Here is a 12,500-nt window from a genome sequence, read left to right as displayed (position 1 = left end):
ATGAAGGAAGGGTTGGAGGAGGGAGGGAGGGAAGGGGGGGAGGGGGGGATGGGAGGAGGGAGGGAATGAAGGGAGGAGGGAGGAAGGAGGGAGGGAGGGAGGAAGGGAACGAAGGAAGGAAGGGAGGAGGGAAGGAGGGAGGGAGGACGGGAGGAGGGAGGGAATGAAGGAAGGGAGGAGGGAGGGAGGGAGGACGGGAGGAGGGAGGGAGGGAGGAGAGAGGGAGGAGGGAAGGAAGGGAGGGAACATGGGAATGAAGGGAGGGAGGAGAGAGGGAGGGAACATGGGAATGAAGGGAGGGAGGAGAGAGGGAGGGAACATGGGAACGAAGGAAGGGAGGGAGGGAGGAGGGAGGGAACGAAAGAAGGGAGGGAGGGAGGGAGGGAGGAAACAAGGGAACGAAGGAAGGGAGGGAGGGAGAAAGGAGGGAGGGAACAAGGGAACGAAGGAAGAGAGGGAGGGAGAGATTTTCTGTTATTTATTTTCACACAGAGCGATACAGAAGAGTTGATCTGTAAGTTAACAGATGAAATATATATATTATTACAGATTAAATGTTTTCCATTTTGAATTGTTACTTTGATAGATAGATGGATAGATAGATAGATAGATAGATAGACAGATAGATAGATAGATAGACAGATAGATAGATAGATAGACAGACAGATAGACAGATAGATAGATAGATAGATAGATAGATGGATGTATAGATGACTAAGTAATGTTAGCGATCAGCAACAACAGTGGCTAAATTAAGTCAGATTTTTTCTGTCCTTTAAAGCTGTCCCATCTTTTATTTTCACTGTTACTGTTGTTAAAGACGTGCATTGATCAGCCTGTTTGTTTCCTCTGCCAGAGCACTTTGTAAACTCTCGTTTTTAAAAGCTTCAAGTTATTATTAGTTTCTCTGTAATAACTGCTCAGTTTCTCCTGAAGTAAACTCTTAGTTTGAGAAGTTGCTATTTAAATAACGTAATTATTATAAAAGACAAATACGATGGCCCAGTCTCTGTGTACTAACTGCTTGGACGCGGCTTCTTCTCTGTGTACTCTTTGTGTTTCTCTGATTGGTTGGGTGTAACCGGTGGATCTTGTACCTGTTTCTGGGCGGCGACTCTCTTCTGGTCCCTCTTCCTCCAGGCGGAGTCGTGGATGTGGAGGAACGTTTTGTATCCTGTAGTGATTCCAGTCGGTCTGAAGAGCTGCAGAAAGAAACCCACAACAACTTAGGCTACGTTTAGACGCAAACGATCTGAAGAGAAAATGCAAAAGTGGCGTTGCGTTCTCACTTTTTATTCCGCGTTTAGACGAGAGTTTTGGGGGGGGAAATCTGCGTGCATACGGTGACGCAAAAGTGTGTGAAATTCGATGTAGTTTGCACGCCAGGCGGCTAGGTGGCACTGCCACACAACACCACCAAGTCCACGCGCCTACGTAGAACCTTCCTTCTACTTCTCTCCTTAGTAGCACAAAACCAAAACATGGCGAAGCGAACAAAGACGCTTGTCTGGACAGACGAGGAGGTGGAGTTGCATGTTTGTCTGATGATGACCGGCACAGTCGACCGTGATAAGCCCCAGCACAGCACCCACGGGAGCACTACCAATATCCTGAGCCTCGCAGCCCTTCAGCCACTGCTGAGAGAGAGAGCCAGCGGGCAGAGGAGGCTGAAGCAGACCCTCCTCTGCCTCGCTGCCTCTCTCTCTCGCTCTCTTTCTCTCCATCCGCAACGTTGTCGCCTACTCTGGCTCAAATTAACAGCCTACATATGGTCATCGAAGTATAACAACCTTATCCACATTGTCGAAATCGTTTAAATATTGAGCCATTACATTGAAAATCTTTTAGATACCGGGAGCCTATAATTTCTGTAGCCTACTCCGTAACAACAGACTACCTGGACGCCTTTTTCTCGTCTCTCTCCACACCGCTGTCTTCAGACTTTTGGGTTTTTCCACGTTAGACGGTAACGCGACGGTGGAGCGTTTTTAAGATGTCCACTCTGGAAGGTGGTTTCACTTTTTTGCGTTTTTAAGCCTCAAAAACGCCGTCGCCGTATAAACGAAAGGCACATCTCATAAAATATTTTTTCGTTTTCACCTGCGAGCGCCATCGTGTAAACAGGGCCTCAGAGAAACAACAGAAAGTCAGGACGGATATTCCACCTGTCAGATCTTTTAGGATCTTTGAACTGATATTTATTCAAGCACCAAAACATGGACTTCTTTAGCTTAAAGTGCTCATATTCTGCTCATTTTCAGGTTCATACTTGTATTTAGAGGTTGTACCAGAATAGATTTACATGGTTTAGTTTTTAAAAAACACCATATTTTTGTTGTACTGCACATTGCTGCAGCTCCTCTTTTCACCCTGTGTTCAGGTCTCAGTTTTAGCTACAGAGTGAGACCTCTCACTGCTGGAACATCTTTGTTGGCAGTCGCACATGCTCAGTAGCTAGGTAAGATCACATGATCAGTAGCTAGGTAAGATCACATGCTCAGTAGCTAGGTAAGACCACATGCTCAGTAGCCAATGGATTTTTTTTTCTCATTTTGTCTCTCATAGTTGAAGTGTACCTATGATGAAAATTACAGGCCTCTCTCATATTTTTAAGTGAGAGAACTTGCACAATTGGTGGCTGACTAAATACTTTTTTTCCCCCACTGTAATACCACATCTAGCTAGCTGTTTCTCCAACTTCAGTAGTACAAGGCAGGATTAGCCGGGAGACTTCTTCTAAACAAGGGCGCACTTCCAACTTTGTGGAATACCTGCAGAACAGGGACATGGAAGTAGTTCTTTTGAAGATTAGGGTGAACTAGTGTGTGTTGTAGCAGTGTTTTGCATTGAGAACGAGGTGGCTAACCTCTAGCATGCTAGCGCTAGCTACAAACAGCAAAACACTGCTACAACACACACAAGTTCACCCTAATCTACAAAAGAACTACTTACGCAAAGTTGGAAGTGCGCCCTCGTTTAGAAGAAGTCTCCCGGCTAATCCTTCCTTGTACTGAAGTTGGAGAAACAGCTAGCTGATGTGGTATTAGCTAAAGCAGCGTTAGCTTCTAGCTAGTAGTCCTTACCTAGCTACTGACATGCGCAACTTCCACCGAAAATGGGATAGAAGTGCGATGCCTCACTCTGTAGCTAAAACAGAGACCTGAACACAGGGTGAAAAGAGGAGCTGCAGCAATGAGCAGAACAACTAAAATATGGTGTTTTTTGAAAATTAAACGATGTTAACCTATTCTGATATAACCTCAAAATACAATTATGAACCTGAAAATGAGCAGAATATGAGCACTTTAAGACACAGATATGGAAATAATAACGGTCCAAAACATAACATTTTCTTGAGGGAGGACCCCTAAACCCCCCCGCCAAATATTTGCACATAAGTCTTCCACAAACTGAGGGAAAACACTGCAGAGATTACACTTGTTTCTTTTGTGGAGAGAAGCGGCGGTGGCTGTGTGTTGTGATCAATGCAGAGCCCGCATATTTCACTGGCAAGTCGCCCTGTCACACGAGTACACTTGGACAGCGTGAGAAAAGAGGGAGATAGAGACAGGGACAGAAGTGAGAAGCGAAAGGACAGAAAGAGAGAGTGCGAACTACGAATCGCAATATCACATTTGGTCAATATCGTGCAACCCTAGAGTGTACAGTAGCTAGAGTCTGCAGTCCCGGTCTTGTTCCTGGACCTTAGCATATAAAGACACACAAAGACACAGAGACACAGAGACACACACACACACACACACACACACACACACAGAGAAACACAGAGACAGACACACACACACACACACACAGAGACACACACACACACACACACACACAGAGAAACACAGAGACAGACACACACACACACACACACACAGAGACACACACACACACACACACACACACACACAGAGAGACACACACAGAGACACACACACACACACACACACACACACACACACACACACACACACAGAGACAGACAGACACACACACACACACACACACAGACAGACAGAAACACACACACACACACACACACACACAGAGACTCACAGAGACAGACACACACACACAAAGAGAGACACACACACACACAGACACACACAGAGACACACACACACGCACACACACATATACACACACACACAGAGAGACACACTCACACACAGAGACACACACACACACACACACACACACACAAAGAGAGACACACACACAGACACACACACACACACACACACACACACACACACACACACACGCACACACCATCTTAGCTGTCCATCGTGTTTGATGATGACCTTGCCGCTGGTGTCTCTTGATGCGCCTCTCGGATCGTCGGTCTTGGCTGATTTGGTGTATTTGAGAGACTGCAGTGGCACAGGTGACCTGCCAGGCTGATCTGTCGAGTGCCAGAGATTCAAGCTGCGTAAGGGGGATGTTCGCTCGCTTTAGGAGGTCCCTGGTGTAGTCCTTAAAGCGCCGCTTTTGCCCTCCAGCGGAGCGTTTAGCGCCCGTTAGTTGACTGTAGAGGACTTGACGGGGCAGGCGGTGTTCAGGCATGTGTATAGTGTGCCCTATCCAGCGCAGATGTTTTTTGGCCACGGCTGCTTCCATACAGATTGAGTCAGTGTTACTGAGGATGTCTGTATGGGGGATTCGATCTTCCCAGGACAAGCTGAGGATCTTCTGTAGGCAGCGGATATGAAAGGCCTCTAGGTTGGTGATGTGTTGGCGGTATGGGGTCCAAGACTCTGCCCCATAAAGCAGAGTGGAGAGACATACCGCGTTGTAAACAGCCACCTTGATGCTGATCTTCAGGTTACGGTTTTCAAAAACCCTGCTGCGTAGGCGTCCAAAAGATGATGAGGCTTTATTTATCCAGGTGTGTATTTCTGTGTCAAGGGAGCAGCATGAGGACAGAGTGGAGCCGAGGTAGGTGAAGTGGTCCACTGTTTTAAGTGGAACACCATTTATGTGAAAACTGGGGGGTGTGGGGACGGGGGTGGTGAGATGGGACATGACCTCGGTTTTTGAAATGTTGACCTGTAGGCCAAAGGATTGGTACAGACTGGATATTGTGTTAAGGGCGTGCTGCATAGAGTCTGGACTGTGAGCTAAGACGGCACAGTCATCAGCATACTGAAGCTCACAGATTTGGCGGGTCTTTGTCTTTGTGTGGGCCTGGAGCCGACGGATGTTGAAAAGGCTTCCGTCAAGTCTGTATTCCACATGGACACCGTCTTCATGTCCCATGACACGGTGGAAGAGGCAGGTGATGGCAGAGAGGAGGATGTTAAAGAGCACCGGAGCCAAGACACAGCCTTGCTTCACCCCAACGTTTACCTTGAAAAACTCTGACTGGAGTTCTCCCGTGATTACTCTGGCTTGCATCCCGTCATGCAGCTGCTGTAGGATGTGGAGAAACTCGGGTGGTATCCCAAGTTTGGAGAGGTGCTACCAGAGCAGCTCACGGCTGATGGTGTCAAAAGCTTTGCTCAGGTCGACGAAGGCTATGTAAAGGTCTTTGTGATGTTCTCGGCTCTTCTCCTGCAGCTGCCTCAAGACAAAAACCACGTCTGTCGTGGATCTGGTCTTCTGGAAGCCACACTGTGTTTCCGTCTGCTGAGCATGATCTTGGCCAGGACTTTCCCTGCGACGGAGAGGAGAGAGACATCCCGCGGCTGTTGCCGCAGACTGCTCTGTCTCCTTTCTGTTTGTAGATGACCACGATGTTAGCATCCTTCCAGTCCTGTGGGAGGGTCCCATGTTCCCAGATGTTTTGGATCAGGAGGTGCAGGCGACGCGTGAGGGTGTATCCTCCGTGTTTGAAGACCTCTGCGGGGATTCCATCGGGTCCGGTGCTTTTGTTGTTCTTCATCCCAGCAATAGCTTGCCGGAGTTCTGAGTAAAGTGCTGGAGTGTCCAAGTGCGTGATTGGTGCCAGGTCTGGGAGATTATCCAGAATATGTGGGTCGACTCAAAATGATTTGCCCAACGGGCAAGAATCTCGTGGCGGGCCTTGAAGAGCATGGACCCATCAGCTGATCGTACTGGGGCAGTGGCCCGCTTCCTGGGGCCGTACAATGCTTTTATGGCATCGTAGAAGCCTTGAGTGTTATCGCCTTTTGCACCCACCAGGTGTCCTCCATAATCCGGAGGGCTCGCTGGGTTTCTGTTCTTGCAGCAGTAAAGGTGGTTTTAAGGGTGGGAGATCCAAGGCAGGACAGGAGAGCTTTGTGGGCCGCATGCTTGGTCTTTAGGAGTAATTGTATCTCAGCTGAATTGCAGTCAAACCAGTCCTGGTGACGTTTCCTTGATTGGCCAAGCGCCTCTGAGGCTGCACTATGAATAGCCTGGCGCAGAGCTGGCCAGTCGGTTGTTTTCTCCGGGAGCTTGGTAAGGTTTTCAGCAAGGAGCCGTCGCAGGTTGTCTTTGGTGGTGAGGCAATTCAGTGCTATAAGTAGTTTGGATCGGACCATGAGGTGGTCAGTCCAGCACTCAGCTCCGCGCATAACACGGGTGGTGAGGACGTCTTGTCTGTCCTTTTGACGGACAATCACGTAGTCAAGGAGGTGCTAGTATTTTGAGCGGGGGTGTTGCCAGGTGGTCTTAAACCTGTTCTTCATCTGGAAGATGGTGTTAGTGATGACCAGCTGGTGCTCTGCACAGAGGGAGAGGAGCCTGAGCCCGTTGTGGTTCATTTTCCCCACACCATGCTGGCCAATGGCTTTACTCCATACCTGGTGCTCCGTGCCCACTCTAGCATTGAAATCTCCCATGAGTATGAGCCTGTCCGTAACCGGGGTTTTCTGTAGGATGGCGTCAAGAGCTCTGTAGAAATCGTCTTTGATGTTAAGCTCGGCATCAAGAGTTGGAGCGTATGCACTGATGAGAGTGGCGAAGCGTCCCTTAGCCAGGGGGATGCGCCATGTCATCAGTCTTTCATTGATGCCGATGGGGGATTCGGGAATGCGCTGCAGCAGTTTAGACTTCACAGCAAAGCCAACTCCATGGTTACGGCGAGTGCCTTCAGGGACCCCCTTCCAGAAGAAGGTGTACCCAGCACCAACCTCTGTCAGGGAGTCCTCCCCATGTAGTCTGGTCTCGCTGAGAGCTGCTATGTCGATGTTATACCTTGCGAGCTCCTGGGCCACCAGTGCTGTCCTGCGGTGGGGCCTGTCAGGAGTTACGGCCAAGTCCAACACACACACACACACACACACACACACACACACACACACACACACACACACACACACACACACACACACACACACACACACAGACAGACAGACAGACAGACAGACAGAGAAACACAGAGACAGACACACACACAGAGACACACACACACAGAGACAGACACACACAAAGAGAGACACACTCACACACTCACACACACACACACATATACACACACACAGAGACACACTCACACACAGAGACAGAGACACACACACACAGACAGAGACACACTCACACACAGAGAGAGAGCTAGAGTCAGCAGTCCCTTGTTCCTGGACCATAGCACACAGAGACAGACAGACAGACAGACAGACAGACACACAGACACACACACACACACACAGTCAGCAGTCCCTCTTGTTTCCCGGTTCTCTGGAGACTTGTTACCTGTAACTCGGCTTTTCTCAGTCGTCTGTAGAACTCGTCGTCCTCTCTGCCCCAACCCCAGAACCGGTTCGACATCCCGTTACACTGCAAAACAAAAACGACCCAAAGACTGATGAACTGAGAAGATTGTGATAGATGCAGAAGACTTGGAAGACTTGTCCTGCACTGTGAGTAATGTTTATGTGCACCAAAATGTGTCAAAACGAATCCTACTTGAGTTATTTCAGCAAAATAATACAATTATAATTAATATAACAATTCATGTTAGTCCCAAACCCTTTAAAACAATAAATATCAGTTGGTGTGTGTGTGTATATATATATATATATATATATATATATATATATATATATATATGCTGTCAATCAATTAAAAAATGTAATCTAATTAATTACATACTCTGTGATTAATTAATCGAAATTAATCGCATACATAATTAACGGTGCCTGAACCGATACTTTTTAAGAAAGTAAAAAAAAGAAGAAAAAAAAAAAGAAGGGTACTAAACAACAGTCGGTGACATTAAAGAACAGCTTGTTTATTGCTAAGGCCATATGGTCAAAATGAAATGATTTAATAATGATGTATAACAATAACAATAACTTATTTCACTAGTCAAAATGCTGTTGAACGACAAAAAACACCACCAGATGGGAAAAGGACATTAACAATAACTTCAAATGCACCACGAGGCTGTAGTTTACCAGTTTCTTTGAACGCACCGTCTGTGTTTTTCCAACAGCTGCTGCAGATTGTTACATCCCGCTGTTGGATCCTCTACAGTAAAACACAGTCAAACTTTACACCGTTCAGCGTTAGTTGTCAGCATTTTAACCGTGTTTAATCCAGCTACTAGCTAGCGGTAGGCTAATGTTAGCTGCTGTTGAGTATAGTGTTAACTAGCGTCCCGTGCAGCGGTGTTTGTATTTCCTGTATCGTCTTCAGAGCATCAGAGAGAAGAGCAGACATATCAGTGGCTCCAGATTTCGGTAGCCAGGGTTGGCAGGAAGAAGATTTTTTACAAGTAAATGTTCCAGTTAATGATCCAGGCAGCACATTCTCGTCTCCCTCCTTCATTTTACAGTCCAATGGTGGATAGAACGGCTCCGGATCAAACGTCAATATGGAATGGATTAATCTGTGTTATTTTTTTTAACACGTTATTTTTTTCTCAGATTAATTAATCGAAATTAACGCGTTTTTTTGACAGCCCTTATCAATCAATCAATCAATATATATATATATATTCTGCCTCCTCTCCGTATACTGTACTCCCTTTCATGAGCACGGGAGGTTAAATGGATACCAGAAGCGCTCCTGCCACTTTTTTCTTTTACAATATATAAAATATATTTAAATGTTGGCTGAGTCAGTTCAGCCTTCAGGAGGGACGAAAGTGCACGTGTAATACACGAGACAAAATAAGAGTTTACTTACAAACCCTAATGTGAGAAATAATTGGGTTTTTGGCATGTTGCAAGTTTACACACCCATGCTAAAGTTCACTAAAAAGAGGAATAAAAAAATCATCTTTTGGAAATTGATCTTAATGCCTGAATTACAAAAATGAGGAAAAATCCAACCTTTAAGGACACCAATTTTCTTTGCGAATGAATAATGTATCGTAAAGAAATAAATGTTCTTCCTTAAAATACAGGGGGCATAAGTCAGTACACCCCTATGTTAAATTCCCATAGAGGCAGGCAGACTTTTATTTTGAAAGGCCAGTTATTTCATGGATCCAGGATACTATGCATCCTGATAAAGTTCCCTTGGCCCCCACATCATCACATACCCTTCACCATACCCCCACATCATCACATACCCTTCACCATACCCCCACATCATCACATACCCTTCACCATACCCCCACATCATCACATACCCTTCACCATACCTAGAGATTGGCATGGGGTACTTTCCATAAAATCATCTCTCAATGCAAATTGTGGGGCTATTTTAATTCCAAAGGCCAAGGGAACTTTATCAGGATGCATAGTATCCTGGATCCATGAAATAACTGGCCTTTAAAATAAAAGTCTTCCTGCCTCTATGGGAATTTAACATAGGGGTGTACTGACTTATGCCCCCTGTATTTTAAGGAAGAACATTTATTTATTTATGATGCATTATTCATTCACAAAGAAAATTGGTGTCCTTAAAGGTTGGATTTTTCCTCATTTTTTTAATTAAGGCATTAAGATCAATTTCCAAAAGATTTTTTTATTCCTCTTTTTAGTCAACTTTAGCATGGGTTCATTAACTTATTCAAGCCACTGTGGCTCTTATAACCACACTTGACAACGTCTGAACGGTCCCTTTAATAAAGCCTTGTACCATGTGGTAATGTTTCTTGGTGAGCAGTAGGATCCCCCCCACGTAGGTCTTGTAGTGGTACAGCGGGTGCAGCTCCGGAGATGCCACATGGAACGGCCCGTCGTCGGGGAAACCGTAGTCCAGCGCGTCGTTGAGGGGCAGCAGGTCCACGTCGTGCATCGCCAGGTAGTCCGTGTCGTTACCGCTCTCCAGGTAACCCACGTTGATCAGAGACGCTCGGTTAAATCTGAAACAAGACGGTCTGAAGTTACTTTGTCGTAAACTTTGACTTCACATTTCAGATTCATAGCAACCTTTGGGGAGGACTTAGGCTACATTTACATTGCTACGTTTCTTTAAAATAAGTTTTTTTAGGGTTTTCCTTTACGTAGCAGCTGGAGAGGGGGAGGGACTTCAACCTCTGACATTCTTGCCTTTAACTACATGTTCATTGTGACCACATTCATCCTCCAGAGTAGGGTTGTGATGCCACGCGCCCCACCCTGTCAGACACACACTAATCCTAGTCGCGGGCGCTGGACGGGAAATTGACAAGTGCGTCGGTCTTAAACTAGCAAAGACACTTGCGTGCAAGATGGGCCCCTTAAGTGGAAGCTACTTTTCCCCCCCCTCTATCTGCTCTACCTGCTAGTAACGTTGGAGACAGCGATCTCGAGCGAGAGAGAGAAAAGCATTAACGTGGAACGCCTGAAACGCTGGTATCGGTATCGGAAGTTAATGCACCAATCAGATACCACGTAATAAAGCCCTAAAGAAAATCTACGTTAAAGTAGTTTATTTTAGGGCTGTCAAACGATTACATTTTCTTAATCGTTGAATTTCTATAGTTAAATCGTGATTAATCGCATATTTTATCACATGATTAAAATTCTATTATTTTGCATTTCAGAACAGTTTTTAAGTACATATTAACAATGGAAAGCAATTCTTACCAGTGGATCTTGATTGGGAATCAAATGAATGCAAAGAAAGTGACTTTATGAACTTGATTTTAAGATTTGTATTTGTTTATTATATATTTAATCTAGTCACACATTTGAATCTAGAGGAAATATTATGGTATTATGGTTGTTTGGTTTGGATAATGGTGCTAAAGTGGTCACTAAGTCCAACCCTTTAGAACCATGCGCCCGGCGCCCGGACACTTTTTTCCGACGTCAAACTAGCAGAAGTGGATTTGGACACGCCCTAAACGCACCTGCACCGGGCGCTTCACGCCGTGCTCTTAGATCGTTAAAATAGGGCCCAGAATTTCCCTTTTTCATAAATAAACTGAATTGCATTTCTGTCTCTTTTAGAAAAACAAAATATATTATAAAAACCAAACAGCTGGCGATGGCGTTTCCTCACCTGTAGTGATCCACCTGGTTGATGACGACGATCTCGTGGCGGATTTTCTTCTTGTTGAGGAACGCGTGCATGAAGGGAACGAACGCTAGCAGTTCGTCGAAGCGCTCTCTGAAGGGGACGATGAGAGCCAGTTTGTGAGGACCCCAAGAGGGGTCGTCCGCTGCAGACGCCTGGCTGTTGGCCGCGGGGCAGGGCGGCTGCTGCTGCTGGGGGGGGCGCCTGTCTTCACGCATGGTGGCCGACATGTCCCCTGAACAGCTGAGCTGCAGCCAGAGCAGAGAGACGAGCAGCAGCACCATGCACAGGCCGAACAGCTTGTAGACCGTACATTTACCAGAGAGGAACCTGGGAACACACAGACGCCCGCAGGGGGGGGCTTCAGTCAGGTGGTAAAACACAGAAAACACAAACAGAGACACACACACACACACACACACACAAGACAGAGACACACACAGAGACACACACACACACACACACACACACACACACACACACACACAAGACAGAGACACACACAGAGACACACACACACACACACACACACACACACAAGACAGAGACTCACACACACACACACACACACACACACACACACACACAAGACAGAGACACACACACACACACAAGACAGACACACACACACACAAGACAGAGACTCACACACACACACACACACACACACACACACAAGACAGAGACACACACACACACACACACACACACACACACAAGACAGAGACACACACACACAAGACAGAGACACACACACACAAGACAGAGACACACACACACACACACACACAAGACAGAGACACACACACACACACACAAGACAGAGACACACACACACACAAGACAGAGACACACACACACACAAGACAGAGACTCACACACACACACACACACACACACACACACACACACAAGACAGAGACACACACACACACACACACACACACAAGACAGAGACACACACACACACACACAAGACAGAGACACACACACACACACACACACACACACACACACACACACACAAGATAGAGACACACACACACACACACACACACACACACACACACACACACACAAGACAGAGACACACACACACACAAGACAGAGACACACACACACACACACACACAAGACAGAGACACACACACACACAC

The 12,500-nt window shown here is 46.4% G+C and overlaps 1 protein-coding gene and 1 long non-coding RNA gene across 2 annotated transcripts in view; one reads left to right on the top strand and one right to left on the bottom strand.

Moving 5' to 3' along the window:
- LOC118495801 overlaps positions 1 to 12,500 on the top strand; it is a 542,497-nt gene that overhangs the window by 319,897 nt on the left and 210,100 nt on the right. The window lies entirely within an intron of this gene.
- The window catches only part of b4galt7 (xylosylprotein beta 1,4-galactosyltransferase, polypeptide 7 (galactosyltransferase I)), a 14,895-nt gene that overhangs the window by 998 nt on the left and 1,397 nt on the right, over positions 1 to 12,500 (bottom strand). Inside the window, exons 2-5 of the mRNA XM_031317226.2 lie at positions 11,329 to 11,673; positions 9,979 to 10,204; positions 7,642 to 7,725; positions 1,098 to 1,202 (exon numbers count right to left, since the gene is read on the bottom strand). Of these exons, the coding sequence (XP_031173086.1) occupies positions 1,098 to 1,202; positions 7,642 to 7,725; positions 9,979 to 10,204; positions 11,329 to 11,673 (760 nt within the window). The remainder of the gene's footprint in view (positions 1 to 1,097; positions 1,203 to 7,641; positions 7,726 to 9,978; positions 10,205 to 11,328; positions 11,674 to 12,500) is intronic.

This window comes from Sander lucioperca, chromosome 1 (genome assembly GCF_008315115.2).
Source record: "Sander lucioperca isolate FBNREF2018 chromosome 1, SLUC_FBN_1.2, whole genome shotgun sequence".
In the NCBI taxonomy this organism is placed as follows: domain Eukaryota; kingdom Metazoa; phylum Chordata; class Actinopteri; order Perciformes; family Percidae; genus Sander; species Sander lucioperca.
This window is presented reverse-complemented; position numbering and strand designations above follow the sequence as displayed.